General features: G+C 42.1%; 2 protein-coding genes across 3 annotated transcripts; both read right to left on the bottom strand.

Annotated features, from left to right (window-relative positions):
• Positions 1–2050: 2050 nt before the first annotated feature.
• On the bottom strand, positions 2051–3689 carry LOC107797736 (uncharacterized). The gene is made up of 2 exons (XM_016620660.2): positions 3511–3689; positions 2051–3074 (listed from the first exon to the last, which is right to left on the bottom strand). The coding sequence occupies exons 1-2, from the start codon at positions 3651–3653 to the stop codon at positions 2282–2284; spliced, it is 936 nt and encodes a 311-aa protein (XP_016476146.1). The 5' UTR covers positions 3654–3689; the 3' UTR covers positions 2051–2281.
• A 7148-nt stretch (positions 3690–10837) lies between these two features.
• LOC107788854 (pentatricopeptide repeat-containing protein At5g66520-like) lies at positions 10838–21649 on the bottom strand. 2 transcript variants are annotated; one of them, XM_075244648.1, is made up of 3 exons: positions 21002–21649; positions 18180–19510; positions 10838–11983 (listed from the first exon to the last, which is right to left on the bottom strand). In XM_075244648.1, the coding sequence occupies exons 1-2, from the start codon at positions 21538–21540 to the stop codon at positions 18682–18684; spliced, it is 1368 nt and encodes a 455-aa protein (XP_075100749.1). In that variant the 5' UTR covers positions 21541–21649; the 3' UTR covers positions 10838–11983; positions 18180–18681. The 2 variants fall into 2 exon arrangements, with proteins under 2 accessions (XP_075100749.1, XP_075100750.1); XM_075244649.1 differs by having other exon boundaries at positions 10838–11909; positions 21002–21642.
• Between the last annotated feature and the right edge of the window lie 6070 nt (positions 21650–27719).

Consider the following 27719-nt stretch of genomic DNA (forward strand, 5'->3'; position numbering starts at 1 on the left):
GTTTGCCGCACCTGTGATGGTCGCAGAAGCGGGGTGTGGGCAAAGGTGCATGTGTTGGTCCGCAGGTGCGATGTTAATTCTGCACCTGCGATGAGAGCAGATGAGGTTCATTGGTCCGCAGATGCGGCATCGCAGAAGCGACTAAGTGACCGCAGATGCAATTTTGCAAGACAGAAGGTATAAATAGAACACTTCGGGAATTTTCCCCATTTTCACACCTTTGAGCTCGGATTTTGGGGATTTTTGAGAGGCATTTCGAAGCAATCACTGAGGTGAGTTCCTTATGCTTATTTATGTTCAATAATGGTGTTTTCCCACTGATTTTACACCTAATTGGTGAGTTTTGAGGTGAAATTTGGGAGGTTAGGTCTTGAGAATTAGAGAGTGAGTTTTGGGGATTTGGAGGGGCAAATGATGTCGGATTTTGATGAATTTAGTATGGTTAGACTCATGTTGGGTCCCTCAGAGGCTGCGTTACATGTTGAATTGCCTGCTAAATGCTATTTGCACTCAGTCGCAGTTTTTACTCGCATATCATATCTCAGTCTCTGTTATTCTATTTGATGCATCATGTTATTGCTATTGGGCTGATTTTCTTGATTTCTGAGAGCCCGAGAGACTGGAGAGATTGATGACTGAGTGAGGTCGAGGGCCTAATTATGAGGATATTTATGGGATCGGGATGCACGTTGCAGCATGTTCATTGATTTTTGCCATGATTGGCTTGATATAGCGCTTGGACTGAAGGAGCCCCTCCGAAGTCTATACACACCCCCAGTGAGTGCATGTACCTACTGAGTGCGAGTGTCGAGTGCTAAGCGATTGTGAGGAATGAGTGACTGGGAGGAATGAGTGATTGTGAGGTTGGAGTGATTGGGAGGACTGAGAGCCTAAGAGGCAGTATATGATTTCATTATTGGTGCACACAGTTGCCTTACATCCATGTTTTGAAAACTGTTGAAAGATATTCTTATCTGGTTTTACTTGAACTTGACTTAATCAAATTGATTTGACTTAAACTTCTGGATTGAAAGCATGCCTATTCCCTACTGAACTCTATGAGATGAACTGTAATTATTTAGCTCGTCACTGCTTCTTAGTTCCTTATTTATTTCTGTTACTTACTGAGTTGGTGTACTCACGTTACTCCCTATGCCCCGTGTGCAGATCCAGGAGTTATTGGTTGCAGAGGGTGCCGATAGTCCTCATAGCTGATTATTGGAGATAGCGAGGTAGCTGCCCCCCATTCGCATCCTTGCTTTCTTCTTCACTATCTTTCCTTTAGTTGTATTTGGATTTCAGACTTTGTTAGTCGTGGTATGTTTGAATCAGTTATGTTTAGACGATTATGGCTTAGTGACACCCCGATGTCGGGCTATCTTTTTCGCATTTTTATTCTGAGTTTAACCCTTTATGGATTTCTGTTATGAAAATGACTTTTGGTTTATCTTTTAATGAAATATCGAGGTATTTTTGAAAATCGGCTGGCCTAGTACCATCGATAGGTGCCATCACGACAGGTTGGAGTTTTGGGTCGTGACAATTAATGTGTTTTTGTTAATCCTAATTCTATAGGAATATAGGCGTTAGGTTAGTTTGAATAGGCGAATAGTATTTCGGGAGAAGGCTACGAGTAATATTAACCTTGTCATTGAATAAACCAGATAAATTAATTAGACAATTTAGGTAGAAAATTCAACGGGACTGTTAGCTAACCCATAGCTCTAGAATATTGTCTCTCATTGAATCAGTCTCTAATATTCGCCAACTTGTTTTCTTTTAATCTCTTAGTTTGCTACTCTAGATTAGTTGTAGTTAATAATGTTTAGAAAATCGCTTGAATAGATTAATTGTCTTAGTTATAGCTAATCACAAGTCCTTGTGGGTACGATATCTAAACTTACAATCTTATATTACTTGTACGATCATGTATATTTGCGTGTGCGTTTGAGAGCAACAACTATAGACAATGCATAGATATTTAACTCTTCTTTTGTAAAATGAAGAAGCAAGTTATAAAGACCATCCCTTTTCACGAGATGAAACCGAGTTTTTCGAACAAGTACTAAATTACATATTGAACAAGATTTATTAATCAAATTCCTCCCGATGATCAACATTGCTCTCATCAAACCACATAAATCTTGAGGTAGCAGTTTTTTATTTTTACTAGGCTTAATCAAAATAGTAAAATACAATTTACCAAACCACAGTATATATACATTTTTATTTTTCTCATTCCCCCTCCTCACTCATACAGACAGACAGACACATATTCCCTCTAATTATTTTCTTGTTTTCCCATTTCAAGAAACATCTTTGGCTCACCTTGACTTCCAAGTTTTCTCTTCTGAACTTCAACATCTTCAAAATCCTCGTCCTCAAATTTGTTTATTAATGACAAGTACTCAACATTTTCTCGAAAATTCTTGACCAGAAGCAAATAAAGAGAGATGGTAAAAACTGTGATCCCAACTAAATACCAACTAAATTGGATATTTACTAATGACTTTGCTCTTTCTAGGGCTTCATTATTATGGCATCTAGCCACTTTATGACCATCTTCATAGTTCAAAAAACAACCTTTTGGGATAAAACCTGGAGTCCAAAGCATGATACCTATGACCATCATCCAAATTCCTTGAAACATAATACTATAAGATCTCACAAAACTGTTCAAGAAACTGTTGGGGAAAGGAATACTCAAAAGGGTAGTGGCTAAACATGCAAAAATGACAATTTGGAGAAGCCAATGGTATTGTCCTTCAAGACCTGTATGGTCAGTAGAATGAAGATGGAAGAGAAGAAGTTCTTGGCCAAAAGCAACAGTTGCAAGAAATTGTGTGAGTCCATATTTGGCTGTGGTTGAAGGGATATTAATTTTGTCAAAGATTATTGAAAAAACTGCATAGACAAAGAAAGTAAGGGATATATTTGCATGTTCAAAATTATGGAGATGATAAGAAGGAATGGTTCCATCAGAATCTAGAGGTTGGTGTTTTGATGGACCAATGAAGAGTTCCATTGATATGGAAGCTAGGGTGCCACCCATAATGAAGAAGAGTTCGGCATACCTGATTTTAAAAGTACAATGAGTTAAGTGCTAAAAATTATAAAAGATGAACTCATCAAAATTAAATTCTGAAATTGCACTATGAATATTCAAGAAAAGCTCTAAAATACGTGACCTCAAATGTACAATGAGTTAAGTGCACTAAAACTTTTAAAGATTGAATTCATCAAATTTTAATCCTGAAATTGCTTTGAATAATCAAGAAATGTTCTATATACCTAATTTAATTCAAATGTATAATGAGTTAAATGCTTAAAAAATTTACAAATCAAACTCATCAAATTTAAACCCTAAAATTGCTCTCAATAATCAAGAAAAGTTGTAAATATATATCTTGTTCAAAAGTATAATAAGTTGAGTACTACAAATCTTAAAAGTCGAACTCATCAAATAAAATCTTGAAACTACTCAGAATAATGAAGAAAAGTTCTAAATACCTGCTTTTTTGTGTTGGGAACCATAGCAAAGAAGTGTAGGATTTTGGGTGCAGAGCATGTAATTTTATGTGGTTGAGCAAATGCCAAATACCAATAAGAAAGAAACCAAAACCTGGTATTACGTGCCCTATCAATGAGCCCATTTTTTGAGTTATCACAAATACTTTATTTATGATGAGCTGAAATGAGGGAAAAGCGAGTAGATTATATAGATGGCTAAAAATCTTTTAAAATAAAATAAATGGAAATAAAGTACGTCATGACATTCGGAATGTGACGTACAGAAACTAAGGAAATTTCCGCAAATCACAAAATAACATATCATGTGGAGTAACCAAAACAACAAAGATGACAATTTCTTGCAAGCTGCAACTTTTATTCGTCTAAATCTCAACAACAAAGGCATGTCTTGTCACTTTAAATTGATATACAAGTTATGAGACTATTTTTTCTGTAGTATCTTAAGGATCTTTTATATTCCTGGCTTATTAATTATGTCTACGGGAAGATCTTTTTTTCTTTGCGTATTTATTTTTAAATTTTTATTATACATATGATGGTCGGGAAGGGGAAGTAGGGAGGGGATTACAAGGTGAAAAATCAAACTCTCGCCCATAAGATAAAAGCTCAGGGAGCCGACCAATTGAATTACAAAAATTCCCAATATTGGAGAGTCTAGGTACCAGAATAGCACATAAGATTCTAACATTTCGTGGCAAAAAAATTTCGGAGGTTGGATAGAATAGGTGAAAAGACGGAAACGTCTATTCTAAATGAGGTACAAAGTGCTGAAGAATTAAAAAGAAAAAGAAGTTAAATGTGTTTGGCATAACGGAAAATAAACGACTTTTCGAATGACACTTCCATATTTACGCTTTGGAGAGTAAAAATATATTTCAGAAAAAGAACTTTTATTAAAGATTAATAATAGTATTAACAAATTCTAAGTATTTTAATGAAACTCTTTAGCAATTGCCCTTGAATATCGTAACTTGAATAAAATATGTCATTAATAATTATTTGTATCATAGATAAAATACTAAAGCTGAGAGAACAAATTAAAACATTATAATTTTAAAAAATCCCGTAAAAAGGAAATTGGTAATTTAAAAGGTAAATTAAACATTGCTTTAGACAGGAAGGGGAAAGGAATTTCACTCCTTTCACCAATATGAATAACATACACGTCCAGCTCAAGTACTTAGCAATTAATTAGATCTGCAATATTATATTAATGCACATTTCTTTCTTTAATTACTTTCCATTGTTGTTCAATTAATTAGTACATAATTAATGCTTCGATATATGCATCAAACTATAAAGTCAAGTAAATGAACTGTTGTTTGATAGTAACAATATTCTTACTTTTATATTAAAACTCTAAATCTCACTCATATATATGTTGAATGCATGCACAGGGCGGCCCGACGAATTTTGTGACCTAAAGCCAAATTTTATGAGGGGCCTTAATTTTTTTTAAATTTTTTTTTTAATTTGAAATCCATTTTTCTAATTTTGTTTAGATGCTCAGTTATTAATAATTTTTTTTATAATCATATTTTTCTAATAATTCTTTCTTAATTGACATTATAGTTAAGATTTTATCAATTTTAACAGTAACATGAGTTATTAACATTATTCTATAAGCAATATAAGCATCTGAAAAAGAATCAAATCTTTTTATTTGATTGAGTATATCAATTAAACTGTTATCTTTTAGTTGTACAATTTTTCTTAACACTTTTAATTTAGAAAATAAATCTAAACCATCATCAATATCAGATTAATTATTAGGCTTCAAGGAACACTCAAGATTAAGGCATTCTAAATTTCCATCATCTAGTGATCTCAGTTTTTTACGCTAAATAGAAAACAAAAAATATTTTAATATGCTTCGAATTGTTCAATTTATTTTGAAGTGAAAAATTGTCTTGTCTTCTATGTATAAAAATAATTTAACTCTAAAGGGCTCTTCGAGAGATTTTGAGATTTCAATATAAATATTCTCGTCAAATTATTTTTTTCTTTATATCTGTTACGCAACGCCTTCCTGATGTTCTTTGGAAGGGCAACGTAAGGCTAAGCAACCGATGCCAGTGTGGTTGTTGTCCGCCAATGAGGTCCCCTCCGCACGCTAGACTAGATTATCAGTGCCGTGCGGGAAAACCAATGTCACGAGCAATTGCGGAAGCTGAGAGAGAATTGGGTTTTGAATGATGATGATGATTTTATTGATGACTGAAATGCTGATTACAAAAGATGCGGTGTCGAGGGGGAGAGACACCAGTACAAAAAATTGATTGCTAAAAATGTATGATTGCTTGATACCCCCTAATAATGCTTAAAAAAATAAACTAAAGTTGCAAGACTAATCCTAATAAAGCTGTAGAAGCACACTGAATGAAAATGATGTAAACTAGCCTATAATTACAATGAAAAGGACTTAGTTTATTATAATGTAGAACTAAGTCCGATGGCAGCAACTTTGTCTTGCGGGTCAGGGTCTGCGCGCGGTGCTGTGGGCACGTGCGACACTTGCTGTGTTGGCCTGAGGCTGGGCGCTGGCGCTTGGCATCAAGGTCTGTGCGCGAGGCGCTGCTGGAATGGGCCTGCAGCTGGGCGCTGGCAAGACATCAAGATCTGCGCGCGCGGCATTATCAGGGTGCGCGACGCTGTTGTCATTGGCCAGCCACTGGGCGCTGGTGAGAGGCATCGGTGGGGCGACAGAGGCGCATGCGCGCTTGTCACTTGGCGCAGCCAAGACCACGGGGTCGACCATGGCGCTAGGCATTGTGAGGCTTTCTAGGCCGCCATGGGGCGCGGCCAAGGGGTCATGGGGCGTGTCTGGAAAGCAGCCCATGACATTCTCCCCCACCTGAGTTAGAGTCGTCCTTGGAGCCTTATGATGATGATGATGATGCTTCTGGTGGTTGTTTGATGGGAGGTCTGCGCCCCTCTGTTCTGTGAGCTTGTTGTTGTAGCGACGCAATGATTCCATGCGGCTGACATGGAAGACTGGATGGATCTTCCACCAAGATGGAGTTTTCACCTTGGTATGTGGATTTTCCAATGCGCTTTTCAATGGGCATGGGCCCGCTGTATTTTTGTTGCAGGTGAGGGTCATGGGTCCTCTCTACAAACAAGTACCGCTTTGGGATGCATAGCATTACTTTGTCCCCTGTTTGATGTTGGGCAAAGCAAAGATTTTGTTCGGTGAATCTTTTTGCCCGTTCTTGGGCTTTGATGAGATAGCTCCGCACTATCCCATGTTGCGCTCCCATTCGCTCGAGAAGTTGGCAGCTTGAGGAGATTTCGGCATGGTTGATGCATTCACCGTTTGCGGGAGAAGCGGTTGTTGTCCGGTAACAATTTCAAAAGGGCTTTTGTTTGTATGATGGCTCTTTTGAGAATTGAAACACAGTTGAGCAGCATCCAAGAGCTTCACCCAATGCTTCTGTGATCCGGTTGCAAAGTTGCGGAGATATTCCTCCAGCATGTCATCGAACCGGTCTGTCTAGCCATCCGATGGTGGATGGATGTCTGAGTTGTGACTCAATGTTGACCTAAAGCACCTGAAGAGATGGGTCCAAAAGTTGCTAGTGAAGCGTGAGTCGCGCCTACTAACAATGTCTTTCGGCAGGCCCCGATGTTTGACAATGTGCGAGAAGAAGAGTCGAGTTGTATCTTCTGCTGATGCATTTTGCGGGGCTGCTATGAAGGTTGCATAGTTTGAAAACTGATCTATGACAACCATGATGGATGCAAGATTACCGACTTGGGGCAATCCCGTGATGAATCTGAGGGAAACACTTTCCCATGGTCTCTGAGGGACATGTAATGGCTGCAAGGGACCCGTCTGTGATGAGTGATCCGACTTGTCCTTGTAGCATGGCTGACAAGTCTTCACACGATGAGGAGTGTCACCAGTCTTTGAGGCCGATGACATGATGGTTGATTGTTGCAGCGAAGTGTAGCCGGAACCAGGGGTTCATGTCTGTTGACTACCTTCTCCAACTACATGGCGAGATGTTTTCAGCGGCCCTCTTTATGGGAAAGCATGGTATAGTGAAGGGCTTGGCCCCGTTTTTTCCCATCATCAGGAGCATGTTGGCATATGGTACCGGTATGGTGTTGGTTTGCCTCATGAACTCCAAACACACTATGATGTCGAAGTCATATATGATTGTGATGTGCAGGTCGATGCTTCCTTTGTATGGGTCAAGTTTCACTGGGACATTTGTAGTTGTTCCACCCAATGTCTGGGGTGGTGAGTTGATAACCTTGACGCGGCCTTTGCTCTTTTGCACGACAAGACCCAGGCGCTTTACTTGGGTTGAAGCCAAGTAGTTGTAGGTAGCACCTGTGTCTATCAATTCGTGAAGGGGCTTGCCGTTCACTTTCAATTCGACAAACATTAGGGTCCTCGCTTGTTTAGGAGGCCTCTCGCCCATCTTTTCCTTCCCTTTCTTGGTGATTGGGACTGATGTTTTCTTAGGAGGACAGCCACTGGTCCCCGCTAAGGCATGGGGGATAGAGCCAATAATTGCATTGAAGGCGCCTACCTGGTCTTCTTCTGATGCGTCTAACTCATTCTCGACAGTCTGATGAGCATTGGCCTTTATGTTTGGGCATTCATTGTTCCAATGTGCCCCGCCGCAATGACGGCATTCTGAGGGAGGATTTCTCCCCTGATTGTTGTTGATGGATGCAGCACTGTTGCTGCTGGAGGGAGGAGTCTTAGTTTTGGATGCACTCCGATCTCCCCCACTTTTGCTTGGGCCACCATTGCTGGGATGGTTCCCATTGAATCCCCTTGGACAGACGGCTGGGGCCTGTCGTTCTGAGTTCCCAAATGATAATCGCCAAGGCATTCTGCAACTTGAATGGCCTTGGGCAGGGTGTCTACCCGTTGTCTCTGTAGTTCCATACGGGCATGAGGTTTCGAACCTTCTATGAATGCGATGAGTTTATCTTTGTCCCCCATGTCACGTATGTTTAGCATGAGTGCGGAGAATTCGTGCACGTACTCCCGCACTGATCTGGTATGGCGGAGCTCCCGTAGCTTACTCCTTGCATTGTATTCCACATTTTCGGGGAAGAACTGCAGGCTTAGGGCTGCCTTCAGCTCATCCCATGTTTGGAGAGTATCTTCACCGGCCTTGATGGCTTCGTATTTGACCCGCCACCAAAGTTTGGCATCGCCCTGAAGATACATGGCAGCAGTCGCTACCTTTTTGGATTCTTCCAAATGGCCCACGGCATCGAAGTATTGTTCAATGTCGAAGATGAAGTTTTCCACTTCTTTAGCATCCCGAGATCCGTCGTATGGCTTTGGCTCCGGTATTTTAAGATTTTGTAGAATGGGGGTGAGGTTTGCTGCACCCCTGATGTGGTTGTCGCCTCCTCGAAGTAGGCTCTGTAGGGAAGTATTGACAACATTGAGCTTGCCTGTCAAGTCGTCTATGGTTTGCTGCATGGCAGTTAGTCTGTCTGCCTCTTGTTGCCGATGGGATAAATCGTCGGCACGCTCCTGTTGGAGGTCCTCAAATTTGCCATGAATATTGGCAATTTCAATGGCTGTCGTTTGTCGGTCATCGTCAGAGTCACGACTGATGTTTGCAATGTCATTTTTTGCCTGCCGCATTCGGCGGTCCAGGTCGTCCAACCTTTGCACTAAGTTGTTGATTTGATCAGACACCGTATCCACGATGGGTCGTAATCGGTCAACCGTCTCTTCTAAGGATGCTAGATGCTCCCCATGATTCACCATGGTCAGAAATGGTGATGATGGCAAATGTGTTCCCTCGTCCGATGTCGAGCCTAGGCTCTGATACCAACTGTTACACAACGCCTTCCTGATGTTCTTTGGAAGGGCAACGTAAGGCTAAGCAACCGATGTCAGTGCGGTTGTTGTCCGCCAATGTGGTCCCCTCCGCACGCTAGACTAGATTGTCAGTGCCGTGCGGGAAAACTAATGTCACGAGCAATTGCGGAAGCTGAGAGAGAATTAGGTTTTGAATGATGATGATGATGATGATTTTATTGATGACTGAAATGTTGATTACAAAAGATGCGGTGTCGAGGGGGAGAGACACCAGTACAGAAAATTGATTGCTGAAAATGTTTGATTGTTTGATCCCCCCTAATAATGCTTAAAAAAATAAACTAAAGTTGCAAGACTAGTCCTAATAAAGCTGTAGAAGCACACTGAATGAAAATGATGTAAACTAGCCTATAATTACAATGAAAAGGACTTAGTTTATTACAATGTAGAACTAAGTCCGATGGTAGCAACTTTGTCTTGCGGGTCAGGGTCTGCGCGTGCGGTGCTGTGGGCGCGTGCGACACTTGCTGTGTTGGCCTGAGGCTGGGCGCTGGCGCTTGGCATCAGGGTCTGTGCGCGAGGCGCTGCTGGAATGGGCTTGCAGCTGGGCGCTGGCGAGGCATCAGGATCTGCGCGCGCGGCATTGTCAAGGCGCGTGACGTTGTTGCCATTGGCCAGCCACTGGGCGCTGGTGAGAGGAATCGGTGGGGCGACAGAGGCGCATGCGCGCTTGTCACTTGGTGCAGCCAAGACCACGGGGCCGACCATGGCGCTATGCATTGTGAGGCTTGCTAGGCCGCCATGGGGCGCGGCCAAGGGGTCGTGGGGCGTGTCTGGAAAGCAGCCCATGACATATATCACACGTTTCTTACGAAGTTCGGGTTTGACTTTCATTTCAAATGCAATTTTCTTGGCAGAAATCATACTAGTTGCAAATCCTTTTACCCCTTAAGCTTTCAAAACCATAAGTTTTTTTTCTTAAACTCCGTGGCGAGTCAAACAAACTCATCTAAATTGAAACATATAAAGTATATAATATATTAGGTGTAACAAAAAATGGGGCATCCACAAATGTGGGGCCTAAAGTAGTTGTTTTACCTGCTTTAGGGCAGGGCCGCCCTTGATGTATTAAATTCTCGTGGTTTTGATTGTGCATGAACTTAACGTGCAAGTTTGAGCTTCATGAGGTGGAAAGAACAGGGCATTCGCTTGTTGAAGGGGACTTCATTTACTGTAAAGCATATATCTGTTGCTCTTTCCTAAACTTATAATAGACACTCTTCAAGAGATGTCCCACATAAAATAATCTTGGTGTCTCTTGTGTTTGGTTGTGTCACAACCCCAAATCCCACTAAAGTCGTGATGCCGTCTAATTCACTTGCTAAAGAAGCCAACAATCACATCAATAAAAGAATTCAATTGTGAAGCCATTAACCGATTCACAATATAAAAGCAAAGCCGAATAAACTATAACTCAAATACCAAATGTGCATAAAACTCATATAGGGTCCACACAAAACCAAAATTGTCTCATAAACTCTCCCAAAACATGGGTGTCACAGCTAGTCACAACTCACAATCATCTAATAAGAGTACAAGATCTCCACTAAATACAAGGTCTGTCCGAAAATGACGAAGATACAAAGACAGATACAAGCATCTGATAAGAGTACAAGATCTCATGTGCTGCGGATCGCATCAAGTAAGCAGCATACCACGAAAAGGTGAATACCTCCAAAACCAGTCTTAGAATTAGCACAAAATATATAGAAGTGTAATATGAGTACAAAACCACGGTACTCAATAAGTATCTAATCTAACTTCAAATAAGTAATTATAAGTTGTCAACAGTCAGACCTACTAACCGCTTAATAATCATAAGATGCATAAACAACATACGGGAAGTGAGTGGAGAAGGTAATACCTCATTTTCTTTACCTTCACACTCAGATTGATGTTTTCTATGATGAAAACGAGAGAGAAGCAAATTCAGAAGGCAATGATAAAAGCACAAGCGAGTCACCCAAGTAAAAGAATCTTGTTTCTGATCACTATGGTAAGACATCACATATCAAACAGTACTTTCTAGTTGAAAAATAAAAATAATAATATGGCAACAACGAGGACCATCTTGGTATTGTTGTTCAACATTTCTTTTTATCCCTGTGACATGCTTTTTTAGTCACAGAAATGTAATGGCATATTTAAGATCATATTTAAGATCCTCTATTTCTATCTTTAACTCTGTGCCCTATAAAATAATGTTACGTAAAATTAAACGGAGGGAATATCAATTTAGAATGCAATGAGACTATAGTTGGTCATTGATACTAGTGCTTTATAATATGTCTATGCCAAGGAAAGATCGGAATTTCCTTTCGTTAATTCGTTATTACTTTGAGAATTTAGTTTATATTTGAGCAAATGCTACTCCATGTTCCATTTTCAAAAACCAGTCCATATCCAGAAGAAAGGTTATAATACTTACAGGTAAACGTAGGACAAAATTTCTCCAATTAGGTGAGTGATCTACATCCAGATAAGGAACTCAGTGAAGGAAAGAGAACCTTAATTCCTGCAAAAGAAACTCACGAACCATTTAGGAACGTCAGACGCCTGTATGAATCAATCTCCAACATCTACTTATCTCTGCCAAAACAAACGACAAACAATGATGTAATGTATCTCATACAGCTAAAACTTAATACAGATTGGAGACAAATGAACCAGCATAACAAATAGTAAAAGAACAGAATTTATACCATGTTAAATAAGGAAAACCAGGAAACTATAACAAAGAAATTGTCTCTAAGACTATAATCATGTAGGCGGAAAAGGTAAAGCACATAAAAGGGTGCTTTAGAAAGAAGTTGAGAAAACAAAGATTTAATCAGTCAATTCAGTTATTGTACACATAATATCCCCTAAGGGTAGACAAGACTTCATAAATCAAAAATAAAAGATCTTATAATCTAAGAAAAATCATCCTCTACAAAGATTAGACTAAAATATTGCATGATGCGAGCAAAATCCATCAATTTTTAGGAGTCAACAAAAATGCAGTCAACAATCCAAGGATAAAATCAAAATAAATCAATAAACTGAAGCAAGCTTTGTGACGCTTCTTCAAATACAAAATATTAAATATCTACAAAAGTTATTGTAGATTAGAGATTTCTCGGCACATTTTTAATTGTTCAAGGAATTAAACAAACTGTAAAACAGGAGAATAAGTTGTTCTATATGCAGATCATCTATTTAAGAAATCTGTAACCATCAATCAGCCAAGATAGTCAACTGTCATGGGCTCGTGCGATAATAATGAAGATATTTAGGTGAAGATTAGCTTAATCATACTAAAATCATAGAATGTGAATAACATAGATGATTAACATATAGTGAGTATACAGAGCATCCCCCTTCACTGATGGCTTGAAGTCAAGCTTTACACAACACTACTGTTACGCAACGCCTTCCTGATGTTCTTTGGAAGGGCAACGTAAGGCTAAGCAACCGATGTCAGTGCGGTTGTTGTCCGCCAATGAGGTCCCCTCAGCACGCTAGACTAGATTGTCAGTGCCGTGCGGGAAAACCAATGTCATGAGCAATTGCGGAAGCTGAGAGAGAATTGGGTTTTGAATGATGATGATGATTTTATTGATGAATGAAAATGTTGATTACAAAGATGCGGTGTCGAGGGGGAGAGACACCAGAAAATGTTTGCTTGAAAATATTTGATTGTTTGGTCCCCCTTAATAATGCTTAAAAAAAATAAACCAACATTACATGACTAGTCCTAATAAAGCTGTAGAAGCACACTGAAATGGAAATGATGTAAACTAGCCTATGATTACAATAAAAGGACTTAGATTATTACAAGGTAGAACTAAGTCCGATGGCAGCAACTTTGTCTTGCGGGTCAGGGTCTGCGCGCGCGTTGCTGTGGGCGCGCGCGACACTTGCTGTGTTGGCCTGAGGCTGGGCGTTGGTGCTTGGCATCAGGGTCTGTGCGCGAGGCGCTGCTGGAATGGGCCTGCAGCTGGGCGCTGGCGAGGCATCAGGATCTGCGCGCGCGGCATTGTCAGGGCGCGCGGCGCTATTGTCATTGGCCAGCCCTTGGGCGCTGGCGAGAGGCATCGGTGGGGCGACAGAGGCGCATGCGCTCTTGTCACTTGGCGCAGCCAAGACCACGGGGCCGACCATGGCGCTAGGCATTGTGAGGCTTGCTAGGCCGCCATGGGGCGCGGCCAAGGGGTCATGGGGCGTGTCTGGAAAGCAGCCCATGACATTCTCCCCCACCTGAGTTGGCGCCGTCCTCGGAGCCTTATGATGATGATGATGATGATGATGATTCTGATGGTTGTTGGATGGGAGGTTTGCGCCCCTATATTCTGTGAGCTTGATGTTGTAGCGACGCAATGATTTCATGCGGCTGACATGGAAGACTGGATGGATCTTCCACCAGTATGGAGTTTTCACCTGGTATGTGGACTACCCAATGCGTTTTTCAATGGGCAGGGGCACGATGTATTTTTGTTGCAGGCGAGGGTCATGGGTCCTTTCTGCAAACAAGCACCGCTTTGGGATGCATAGCATTACTTTGTCGCCTGGTTGATGTTGGGCAAAGCAAAGCTTTTGTTCGGTGAACCTTTTTGCCCGCTCTTGGGCTTTGACGAGATAGCTCCGCACTATCCCCATGTTGCGCTCCCATTCGCTCGAGAAGTTGGCAGCTCGAGGAGATTTCGGCATGGTTGATGCATTCACCGTTTGCGGGAGAAGCGGTTGTTGTCCGGTAACAATTTCAAAAGGGCTCTTGTTTGTATGATGGCTCTTTTGAGAATTGAAACACAGTTGAGCAGCATCCAGGAGCTTCACCCAATGCTTTTGTGATCCGGTTGCAAAGTTGCGGAGATATTCCTCCAGCATGTCATCGAACCGGTTTGTCTGGCCATCCGATGGTGGATGGATGTCTAGGTTGTGACTCAATGTTGACCCAAAGCACCTGAAGAGATGGGTCCAAAAGTTGCTAGTGAAGCGTGAGTCGCGCCTACTAACAATGTCTTTCGGCAGGCCCCAATGTTTGACAATGTGCGAGAAGAAGAGTCGAGTTGTATCTTCTGCTGATGCATTTTGCGGGGCTGCTATGAAGGTTGCATTGTTTGAAAATTGATCTATGACAACTATGGTGGATGCAAGATTACCGACTTGGGGCAATCCTGTGATGAATCTGAGGGAAACACTTTCCCATGGTCTCTGAGGGACATGTAATGGCTGCGAGGGTCCCGTCTGTGATGAGTGATCCGACTTGTCCTTGTGGCATGGCTGACAAGTCTTCACACGATGAGGAGCGTCACCTGTCTTTTGAGGCCGATGACATGATGGCTGATTGTTGCTGCGAAGGGTAGCCGGAACCAGGGGTTCATGTCTATCGACTACCTTCTCCAACTGCATGGCCGAGATGTTTTCAGCGGCCATCTTTATGGGAAAGCATGGTATGGTGCAGGGCTTGGCCCCATTTTCTCCCATCATCAGGAGCATGTTGGCATATGGTACCGGTATGGTGTTGGTTTGCCTCATGAACTCCAAACCCACTATGATGTCGAAGTCATCTATGATTGCGATGCGCGGGTCGATGCTTCCTTTGTATGGGCCAAGTTTCACTGGGACATTTGTAGTTGTTCCACCCAATGTCTGAGGTGGTGAGTTGATAGCCTTGACGCGGCCTTTTATTTTTTGCACAACAAGACCTAGGCGCTCTACTTGCGTTGATGACAAGTAGTTGTGGGTGGCACCCGTGTCTATCAAGGCGTGAAGGGGCTTGCTGTTCACTTTCAATTCGACGAACATTAGGGTCCTTGCTTGTTTAGGAGGCCTCTCGTCCATCTTTTCCTTCCCTTTCTTGGTGATTGGGACTGATGTTTTCTTAGGAGGACATGCACTGGTCCCCGCTAAGGCATGCGGGATAGAGCCAACAATTGCACTGAAGGCAACTACCTGGTCATCTTCTGATGTGTCTGATGCGTCTGCCTCATCCTCGACAGTCTGATGAGCATTGACCTTTATGTTTGGGCATTCATTGTTCCAATGTGCCCCGCCGCAATGACGGCATTTTGAGGGAGGCTTTCTCCCCTGATTGTTGTTGATGGATGCAGCACTGTTGCTGTTGGAGGGAGGAGTCTTAGTTTTAGATGCACTCCGATCTCCCCCACTTTTGCTTGGGCCACCATTGCTGGGATGGTGCCCGTTGAATCCCTCTCGGACAGACGGCTGGGGCCTGTCGTTCTGAGTTCCCAAATGATAATCGCCAAGGCATTCTGCAGCTTGAATGGCCTTGGGCAGGGTGTCTACCCGTTGTCTCTGTAGTTCCATACGGGCATGAGGTTTCAAACCTTCTATGAATGCGAAGAGTTTGTATTTGTCCCCCATGTCGCGTATGTTTAGCATGAGTGCGGAGAATTCGCGCACGTACTCCCGCACTGATTTGGTGTGGCGGAGGTCCCGTAGCTTTCTCCTTGCATTGTATTCCACATTTTCGAGGAAGAACTGCATGCGTATGGCTACCTTCAATTCGTCCCATGTCTGAAGAGTATCTTCACCGGCCTTGATGGCTTCGTATTTGACCCGCCACCAAAGTTTGGCATCGCCCTGAAGATACATGGCAGCAGTCGCTACCTTTTTGGATTCCTCCAAATGGCCCATGACATCGAAGTATTGTTCGATGTCGAAGATGAAGTTTTCCACTTCTTTAGCATCCCGGGATCCGTCGTATGGCTTTGGCTCCGGTATCTTAAGCTTTTGTGGAATGGGGGTGAGGTTTGTTGCACCCCTGATGTGGTTGTCGCCTTCTCGAAGTAGGCTCTGTAAGGCAGCATTGACAACATTGAGCTTGTCTGTCAAGTCGTCTATGGTTTGTTGCATGGCAATTAGTCTGTCTGCCTCTTGTTGCTGATGGGCTAAGTCGTCGGCACGCTCCTGTTGGAGGTCCTCAAATTTGCCATGAATATTGGTAGTTTCGATGGCTGCCGTTTGTCGGTCCTCGTCAGAGTCACGACTGATATTTGCAATGTCATTTTCGGCCTGCCGCATTCGGCGGTCCAGGTCGTCCAACCTTTGCACTAGGTTGTTGTTTTGATCAGGCACCGTATCCACGATGGGTCGTAATCGGTCAACCGTCTCTTCTAGGGATGCTAGACGCTCCCCATGATTCACCATGGTCAGAAATGGTGATGATGGCAAATGTGTTCCCTCGTCCGATGTCGAGCCTAGGCTCTGATACCAACTATTACGCAACGCCTTCCTGATGTTCTTTGGAATGGCAACGTAAGGCTAAGCAACCGATGTCAGTGCGGTTGTTGTCCGCCAATGAGGTCCCCTCAGCACGCTAGACTAGATTGTCAGTGCCGTGCGGGAAAACCAATGTCATGAGCAATTGCGGAAGCTGAGAGAGAATTGGGTTTTGAATGATGATGATGATTTTATTGATGAATGAAAATGTTGATTACAAAGATGCGGTGTCGAGGGGGAGAGCACCAGAAAATGCTTGCTTGAAAATGTTTGATTGTTTGGTCCCCCATAATAATGTTTAAAAAAAATAAACCAACATTACATGACTAGTCCTAATAAAGCTGTAGAAGCACACTGAAATGGAAATGATGTAAACTAGCCTATGATTACAATGAAAAGGACTTAGATTATTTCAAGGTAGAACTAAGTCCGATGGCAGCAACTTTGTCTTGCGGGTCAGGGTCTGCGCGCGCGTTGCTGTGGGCGCGCGCGACACTTGCTGTGTTGGCCTGAGGCTGGGCGCTGGTGCTTGGCATCAGGGTTTGTGCGCGAGGCGCTGCTGGAATGGGCCTGCAGCTGGGCGCTGGCGAGGCATCAGGATCTGCGCGCACGGCATTGTCAGGGCGCGCGGCGCTGTTGTCATTGGCCAGCCCTAGGGCGCTGGCGAGAGGCATCGGTAGGGCGACAGAGGCGCATGCGCGCTTGTCACTTGGCGCAGCCAAGACCACAGGGCCGACCATGGCGCTAGGCATTGTGAGGCTTGCTAGGCCGCCATGGGGCGCTGCCAAGGGGTCATGGGGCGTGTCTGGAAAGCAGCCCATGACACTACACATGCAACTGGTTGTCTAAGTGATGCATATTGGAACTTCCAGATCGTTCGGAGAAATACTTTAAAAGTAGATAACTTGTGAAAAGGAGTTATATCAACCCAAATAAATTTTGCTAGTTTGAGTAATAAAACTACCAAAGCTTCACTTTCCAAATATTACATACAACAAAAATATACCAGCATGACATGCAGAGGCGAATGCAGCCTTTTGGTTATGGGTTCATCTCAATTCAAAACTTTCGACATGGAGTATAATTATATATGTAAAAACCTACTAAAAACCTAAAATATCAACAAGTTTAGATCTGAACCCATAATTTTAACAGTGCAACGAGTTCAGTGCAAGGTTAAACCGATTAGGTTTAAATTCTGAATCCGCCTTTAATGACATGTTCACTCCTTGATTGTCCTTCATTTCAGAGGTTCTAGGAGAGGACGTAGTCCCAGCATGACATGAAAGTTTTAAAGTTCAGTGACAATCGGCTTGCCCAAAGTGATGACATACATTAGAAAGTTTAAGCTTGCATGACTCTTGACACTCAAAAAGCTTTTTCAATTTGTTTCCCGTGTTGTCAGCCCAAGACACAGCAACACCTCAAAGTTTTTAACCAGAGTTTCATCCCATGCAAAGGTGTCATTTAGGTTAAACTCATTTCTGAATAGCATTCTAATATAGCATCTTCACCACCTTTTTGAGAAGACAGTAGTTTAAAGAGGCAAGAAATTATTTACCAGTATCGAAAAGCTTGGGCTCGAATAGGATAGAATGAATATAGGAGACTCACAACCAATCACAACTAGGTTGGGATTGAGGTATAGTTGATTGCCATTATGTAATTCGAGGAAGACGACAACTTGTGTCTCTGAACTGGCATAAACAGCCTCTTTCCTTCCAGGACTCCCATTTCATAATTAGTCCAGATCACGACTTGTCCTCTTTCAACTTTACCAATTATGTGGAGTTCCTCTCAAAAATTATCTCCCATGACATCCTTTTCAGTGGTTTTCAATTATGCAAAAATGTTATATTACCAGAATACCAGCATAACTCTCTTCCCAATGGTCAAAGCACTAGCTCCTCTAAAGTTGTAAATCAGCCTGATGGCATCATCAAAAAAGAAAGAACTCATTTTCCTCCACCGTAGCTCATTCTTTTTACTCGAATGTAGCAGTGACTCGGTTCTGAATCACTCCTCTTTTATTGGCATAAACCAGAACACCGTCGCCAGATCCTTCAAATGCTGTCCTCTGAAGAACCACCAAGCGGCTGCACCCAACTACTACCAGGAAGTTTCTTTACTCCTTTCTCTTTCATCGCCGATCTTAGGCTGTTGGCATCATTGCAATTAAAAAGAAAAGACAAACTGGAAGCAAGTACATAGTTTGATCCGAGTTCAGGCTCTACTTTGAGCAGAATATCTCTTATATTTTCGTTTGCACAAGGAATACCATGATGCTTACAAGCACTAATGAAACTCCTCAGTATCACAGAATTGGGCTCTATAGGCATGCTCTTTATAAGATCATAAGCTTCTTCTAATTCTCCAGCACGTCCAAACATGTCCACCATGCATCCATAGTGTTCCATAGTTGGCCTGATGTTATAAATACTTACCATTTTATGAAAATATCTACGACCCACATCAACAAGTCCTTTATGACTACAAGCACATAGAATCACAGAAAATGACAAGCTGTCCGGTCTAAAGCCAGCTTCTTCCATGCTGGTAAACAAGGATACAGCTTCTTCTCCATGACCATTATCGGCAAGGCCAGAAATCATGATGGTCCAGGTCTGCAGATTTTTATCAGCCATTGAATTGAAGATGTGGAAAGCCTGCTCTATATGCCCGCATTTTGCATACATTCCCAGGAGGGCTGTTTCCAGTTCAACATGTAGTTCAATACCACTGGTGACAATGTGTGAGTGAATACATCTACCTAATCTGATATTCAGGACATGAGTACATGCTCCAAGCAAGCTGACCAAAGTGATGGAATTTGGCTGTTCATTTGCTAGCTTCATGCTTTGAAACAGGAGCAGAGCATCTGAAGGCAGGTTACTGAGACATCCAGGAAAAAGCTGATTATTATGATTTTGAAAAGCAGGACATAAAGCAAAATACCTCTGTTTAAAAGTTAAACAGGAGAAGAAAGCAGCAAGACAGTCATATTATCAGATATCCAACATCAAGGAGATGGAAAAGTAGCAAATATTCATTCACGTGCCAAAAGAAAGGGGTCGGATACAGAAAACCATTAAATTGGTCCACTAAATGATTTGGACAAAAAAAACCACTATTTCAACTTCTATTACTTCATTAAAAGTAGAATTGGTCCACATTTGTTTAAGAGAACCATAAATACTTTGGGCGCCAAATTTCTGAATGATGGAAACAAAATTACATTATTCATGGAAACTGACACCTATTATGTGTCAGCAGTCAGACCTAGCAAAACAAGTTTAGCCCTTAGAAGTTTCTCATAAGATGATACTTAAACTTGTTTTCTGGAAGTAGTAAACTTGAGGCACTCAAAAATTTACCCAAAGCTTTTATTTTTGTTCTGTGTTCACCCACATTACAAAACATAACTAGAAGCCCGATTCCGGAGTAATATATAGATATATGAAATATATTTAGGAGGAGGAAGAAGAAAAATCTGAAAACAAATAAATACATAACACAATAAAAAGCCCGATCCAAAGCAATATGAAGAAAAAAAAATTACCTCAGTATGTAGAAGAAATATTTGAGTAAGAGAAATAAGAACAAACTGAAATCTAAGAATAAAATATACACATACACTCTAAGCTTCATTTTATTTGATAATGTTTGAGTATAACAGAGTTTATTAGAAAGAAATAAGACTTTTCACAAATAAGCTAAATATATCACAAGCCCATATCCTATACATCTAGTTGTGTTCAACACGCCATAACAATCCTATGTGAACATTAGAGGCGGATCAAGGATTTGAACTTTATGGGTTTTGAAATCTAGTACAGCAACCTCAACTGCTAGTAGGATTCTGAATTTGATTTTTTTATATATTTAATGAATTTCTTAACACATATATAGGGTTGTGGACCCAAGCTACTAGGTTGTGCCACCCATATCTTACCTAAAATGTTGACTTTCATAAAATCCCTTAACGTAAAACCTCTAGTTAGGAACTATGCATTTCATATTATTCTCGAACCTCTCAGGATAAGGACCTCCTATACGCACAAGTCATAAAATATCAGATGAACCGACGGAAAGTCTCAAATAGGGAAATGAGGTTCTCGAACTCAAAATAAACGGTTGGGTCGTGACATTCTCCACCTCTTAAAGAAACAATCTTCCTCCAACAAGTTTACAAATGTACCTGAAATGTCAAAAAGTTGTGCATATCTGCTCTGCATATTTGACCCCACCTCCTAAGTAGCCTCAGGACAAACTAAAAATTATTAAGATTAAGAATTTCCTAATACAAAAAGGTTTCAATCTTCTTAAGATGGTCTACCAAGAATGAGGCAATAACAGATCTTACTGAAAAAAAATATCGCATACCAATGAACATAAGCGGCTATCATAGAACTCCAAGAAACTATATCCCTCTCAAGCATTTCATCAAACAGTCGCCGAGCATACCCGATCGCACCAAATACTGCATACATTCTCATTAGGGTATTGCTCACATGTATGTCCGAACTGAAACCGGACTTGAAAGCCATTGAATGCAACGACCCACCAGTTCCAATCATCAAACAATGCCCACAAGATTTTAGCACAATAGGTAATGTGAATTTATCTGGCTTTAATTCCGTTCTTTGAAGCTGATTAAAGAGCTTCACGGACTCAATTTTCGTGGAGCTTTTTGAATATTCTCTCATCAGTGTGTTCCAAGCGAAGATTGGTGGAGTAATTGGAGAACTATCGAAGATTGTGCGACAGAATTGGAGAGATATTGAAGATGAGAAGGATATGAACTGGGAAAGACGATATTCGTCGTGATCAAGAGCTATTTTGATTATTAGAGAATGAAGTTGGAGAAGATGAAGAGTCGTTTTAGACCGTTGGAAAAGTGCCTCAATTTGGTGGGAAATCATTTCTAAGAGTGTTCTAATTGCAAATTATTTAAAGGGAGGAAGATTTAGCTCCGCTCCACAAAGGAACATGATTTGTCGTTTGATTTGTAATATTAGGGGAAAAAACATTATACGGATGGAATACTACTGCCTTACTAATACGATGTTAGACTTTTAGTATAGAACAGTGCAATATTAATTAAACGTATGGTTCTAATTGTTTACCCTCAAAATTAGATAACAATTGAATTCGTAACTCGTTTTAAGGATACGTGGATTAACTTGACACAAAAGCCATAAATTGAATTGTAATTGAAATAAACAATGATAAAGTAAATTCAAACCACACAAATGGGATAATTTCAGTTTTGGAAGGTCAGCCACCCTCGAACCGGATACCCTTCGATCAATATAAAGATAAAATAGAATAAGAGCTTAAAGAGAGAAATAATACTCCTTCCGTTTCAATTTAGATGAGATAGTTTGACTCGGCACAGAGTTTAAGGATAAAAAGAAGACTTTTGAAATTTGTGTTCTTAATAGCTTAAGGGGTAAAAGCTTTGTGGGGCCATGACATTTGTATGGTTATAAAAGTTTCTCATCAAGGGTAAAATGAAGAGTTTAAAGTTGAATTATTTCCATATTTAGAAATGTGTCATTTATTTTGGAACAAACTAAAAAGGAAAGTATCTCATCTAATTTGAAACGGAGGGAGTAATATATTGCTTTGGAATGCGCGTTATAATGTCTTTTACGAGTAATGAGACCCATTTTATATAGTACGAGAGTCCTATATTAGGTACAACTCTATAAAAGGTAAAAATTCCCTAATTAACTGATTGTCAATCTCACGTCGATATATGATGAGATCTCCGCCGTGATATTCGGTCGGTCACGGATATCACGGCCTTCTATTGGTCGAGCTTGTCTACCTAACAACGTTTCTTCGAAGTTGAACAAGGCCAGGACCGATCTTGAATCACGGCTCTGATATCCTCGAGGGCGGGTGTTATGGTCCAGACTCAAAATTGATGAGATCTCTACCTCGGTCGAGGACTCCTGTTACCATATCTCGAGCTTGGCTTATCATGTCGGAGACCGGGATGTACTACGAGACATGTTTTACCCGTATACAGATAGTCCCCTCATTTTTCGGAGAGTAGACGACGAGAAACGACATGAGCTTTCAATTCTCACTTCGATACCCCACGTCAAACAACAAAATGAACGAAACATCTCGCCAGTCAAGTCTTAATGGCATTAAATGCTCGTCAGTTGCCGGTCGGCCACTCCTGGATGCAAACCGTCGTCGAAAAACTATAAATACCCCCTCATTTGTTCATTTTAACTTTACATACAAACCTTCTACCCTCATATCTTTGAAATTTCAATACTCTCTAGCAATTATACACTGGTTTATTTTGGATCTTTTGCAAGAACTTTCATACATCTCCATCTCAAGCCTTCGACTTCCTCTCTTCCTCTATTTCCCGTCCATTTTTCAAAGAAATGGCAAAGACCTCAAAAGCCGTTCCGCAAAAAGAAAAACCTTCTGCTTCGCGACTGGATACTAAGGCCGAAAAAACTGTTTCACATGTTGTCGTCGATGAACCAGTACAAGAACCCCCTTTGAAAATGTTCATCCCCGGAGGATGCTCGGTAAATACTGATTTTAAGGTTGAAAAACCCTCTTCCATACTGGGCCGATGCGAAGACTTCTCGAGGTAAATATGTTCGCATACTGAAGAGGTCTTCCTTTCGGTCCGAATAAATTGCACTGGGCCGAAAAAATGATAGTGGCCCCTAACCCCGAGGAGGCCATTACCACCCATGTCGAGGGATACTTGAGTGTTTATACTTATCCTTTCACATTGGGACCGGTGGACCCAGTCATTATAGACTTATGGAAGAGGTACGAGGTGTGTAGATCCATCCTTTTATGTGGAGGATCGTGATCCTCCTCTGATTTTTCGTGAGAAAATCAACGGCTGTTGATTCACCGTGGATCACCTGCTTCACTTGTACAGTCGCTGACTATTCCGAGGAGGGTTGATAAAGCTTGTGCATCGGGCCAGCAAAGCCTCGTTCTCTAGTATCGATGAGGACCGGGATCGAGGCTGGCAAGGGCGTTTTGTCGAGATGAGGACTTCGAAATTAATTCTGGTAGACTGTATGACATTCCAGGAGAAGTGGTATACAAAACTTAAGTGGAACTTTTCCTTCGAATGTTGATTTTTATATTTACTTCCCTTTTTCTTATTAGTATTCGTGATGGTGCAGCTGTTGCTCGGGTTCCAAATGCCATTCCTCGACTTGAGAAGTGGATCGAGGGTATCGTTTCTCATATGCCCTACTCTGCGCTCATGGCGCATACTCTCAATGGGCCGTTGGGAGGCCCGTTCCCATGGTAAGATCCCTTTTTTTTCTTGAAGGGTTGTGTTAGGCCTCTTCTTTTATTATCAAGTCCTAATTCCCTTTACTTTCTATCTCAGGTTTGCCTAAGGATGTCAAGCTTAGGCCTCCGCTTGCGACGAGGACTTGCCCATTGAGTCTTCTGCTCTGGGGCTGGTCGGAGAAAAGAAAAGGAGGAGGGCTCCGAGTTCCCCAAGCTCGGAGAAAAAGAAATCGAGGAGGAGGCTAGTCCGCAAGCCAAAGGAAACCTCCAGCTCTTGAGTGCTTGACTCGAACTTACTCTACCGGATCAGGGACGAGTCCGAGGAGGATGAAATTTTAGTGGCTTGAGAGCCATCGGTCCCCGAGGAACAGGTGCCATCCAAAGAGAGAACAATAGAGGCCAATCCCTCACAAATACAAAAGGTGGATGCAACAGTGGGGGTCGAGGACCCTCAAAACGCCGACTCTGTCCCACCCGATGTTATCGACATAACGGTATCGCCTTCGTACACGGACTCGATGTTCGTTGAAGCTCAAACAACAAAGGAGCGATCGAATGAGGGGGTCCATGGAGTGGACAATTCCCTCCAAAGATTTTTTGATGGCGTGGACTATGCCGCCACAAAGGATGTCACCGGATTAGGTGACTTAGAAGTACCAAGGAAAAGATTCGCCCTCGGGGGTAGGTGGGTCTAGTTCGAGCCAGAGACTGGCCAATAGTGCTGATCCCAGTAGTAAGCGATCGATTATTATCTCCATTCCGGAGGACGCTCGGGTCCTTTCCGCACCCATTCTGGTAGCTAGTTACCTCTGGTGCCTGGTGACTGAGGAGGACCAGGCTAAAATGAACGAGGTGGATTCCCCATGATTGTTCAATGAAGCACAACAGGCGCTGAATCGGGTAAGGTGTTACTAACCTTTTCATTTTCCAGCTTTGGTTACTTAGTGATTTTTAATATTTCTCCATATATTCGTAGGCGTCGGTGCTTCACCACGAGACCTTCCTCTGATACCTAGAAGAGTTGAGCCTCCTCGAGGCCGAATCCAAAGAGCTTACTGAGAAGAGAGACATGTATAAACTTCTCAGTGAGCAATGCGAGGAAGAGGCTAAGAGTCTTCGGGCCGAGTTGGATACGGCGAAGAAAGATCATGCCGACCTGGTGGAATAGGTAAAAGTCTTTAAGGTTAGCGACGATGAGCTAGACTCAGTGACTAACAGTCAAAACCCGCAGGTCCAATAGAAGATCGATCGGATCGACCAACTTCGGGCTAAGATGGACGTTATCAAGGTCGAGGCTGAGGAGTGGGAAGGCAAAATGGATCATTTGGCCTCGTAAAAGGAAATTGCCCGGGTGTGATTGGGCTCTTGGAGGCTCAACTTTGAATGATGAGGGAGAAGGCTGAGGCACAGTCCTGGAAAGCCGAAGAACTCTAATATCAATTGGGCTTGGTTGTTGCCGATCGAGAAACCCTTGCCAGGGAGCTTAAAGCGGCCAAGTCGGTGGCTGAAATAACCAAGGCCGATGCCAACAAGATGGTAGCTCAGTATAGAGCCAATACCAAGACAGCCCAGGACCGTTTGAAAGACATTGTCGAGTATGAGAAGTAGCAGTACCGAAGGTAGGCCCTCAAAGAGGTTCATGCTTGGGGTTTTGATTTGTCGGCTGACATCGAGATCGCTAAGAGGTTCGAGGTCGAGGCCAAAAATTTGGATTACCCCGAGGATGAATAAGAGGAAGATTTCGAGGGTTCCGGCGGGTCCGGAGGTGGAGAGGACCCCGATGGTCCCGAAGATGAGGCGGCCCCCAATGAAGACCAGGCCGTTTAAGTGCCTTGTACATTTTATTTTGTTTTTTGTATTTTTGTACTCGTGTACTTCTGTATCTTTTATCAAGGCCATTTGGTCTTTGTAAAGACTATATGTATATATAACACAAGGCTTCTTTTTCCCTTCGACAATCTCTGAGTTTTGTTTTCCTTTGCTTTATTATTTAAATTTGCAAAGATCGAAATGCCTTAGAATGAAATAGTTAGGTCATGTTCGGGGGTTTGAACAGGACTTGCCTTCGACATTATTTTATTTAAGGCATTATAAGGGTTTGGTATGACCGAGAACTTTTCCCCAAAGTACTTGTAATTTTTAAAATTATAGTTTGCCGAGGGTAGCTTTTAGAACCGGTTAAGAAGTTTCAAAGGGCTTGTTTTTGTTACTGGTCTCGGACATCTCTGCGTCATTTTAATATGGACGTATCCTTTTTACTTCAGGTGTTTCCTAGTGGGTTTGTTACCCTGAGTTATCTGGGTTTACCTAAGATAACAGTCCCCGAATAGGGATGGTCGTAGCCTTTAAGGTTCAGGCGCTGCCTAATAGGTCTTGTGCCCCTAGTCTCTGATAGCCCGGGTCGTCCGAGTTTGTCTTTGGATGGTAATCCCTGAGTGGGAGTGATTTTTTGAACTCGGATTAAGGCAACCCTTAGGCTTGATACCTTTAGGGGGTCGGATGTAGGCAATTCCATAAGAAATTAAAAATGGAAAATTTTTAAGGGACAAAATATTTATCCACAAGTTAGAGACTTCTTTTTATTCTTGTGCGTAATATTTACACATGTGTACAAGCTTTGTGCCATATGAGCTCTGAACACAAACTAAAATATGCTCGCTAGTCGAATATAGGCAGCAAAAGGAATGAAAAAATCAATTGGTGAATGAGGAAGTGACTAAATTTGTATTGCTTACATGATAGAGTCAAGAACAGAATAGGCTAGCTATTTGAAGGAGACTCTAGATCAAACAACTTTTTCAAAATGTAGTAAGTCCTCATTTCCCTACCCCCTAGGATTTATCAATGCTTCCTTATTCAGTATCAACTTTCATGTGCTTTCCGCGTTCTCTTCTCCATAATGATATTTTCCTTCTGCAAAGTTGATCGTAATGAAGCAGGAAGAGATGAGTTTTTCAATATTAATGTTGTGCCAAAGGGCACATAGTAATTTTTTCAAGGTTTGCAAGGAAAATATAGAGAGCCTTAACCGTTACAATTTTAGGAAGAGACATAAGTATGGGATTTTTAAGAAGTGTGGATGGTCCCGGTGACATTCACTGGTAATGTTATCTCCCCCTGAGTGGTTTCACATGCAATGTTGAATCCGTTTAGAACTCAAAGTGCAGGCACGATTTGATCTTCTAGACCGAGCTGTTCTACCACCCTCGATCGGATGATGTTGGCCGAGCTACCTGGATCAATTAACACACGCTTAACTCGAGATTTATTTATGAGCACAGATATTACCAGTGCATCGTTGTGGGGCTGCACGATCCCTTCTGCGTCCTCGTCATTGAAAGACAAGGTTCCTTCTGGTATGTAATCTCGAGTCCATTTTTTCCTTGTGATAGATACTCTGGTGCGCTTCAACATCACCCTTTGAGGGACATCAACCCCACTGATGATCATGTTAATGACGTGTTGATGTTCTTCTTGTATCCTTATTCCTGAAATGGTTCTTTGCTTGGTCACTCAGGAATTCTCAAAGGTGCCCATTGTTGAATAACCGAGCTACTTCCTCTCTAAACTGTCGGCAATCCTCTGTTATGTGGCCGTGAGTGCCATGATATTTGCACATCTGGTTAGGATCCCTTTGGGCTGGATCAGATTGTATAGGTCGGGGGCCATTTGGTGTCATTTATGCGTCCGATAGCTAATACAATGGCGACAACATCGACGTTAAAGTTGTATTCTGATAACCTCGTTGCTTCTTTAGGCCCGATAGGCCTGTCAAAACTGCCCTTGCTTAAGAGTCCTCGGTTGC

The sequence above is a fragment of the Nicotiana tabacum genome, chromosome 22 (genome assembly GCF_000715075.1).
Source record: "Nicotiana tabacum cultivar K326 chromosome 22, ASM71507v2, whole genome shotgun sequence".
NCBI classification, from domain to species: Eukaryota; Viridiplantae; Streptophyta; class Magnoliopsida; order Solanales; family Solanaceae; genus Nicotiana; species Nicotiana tabacum.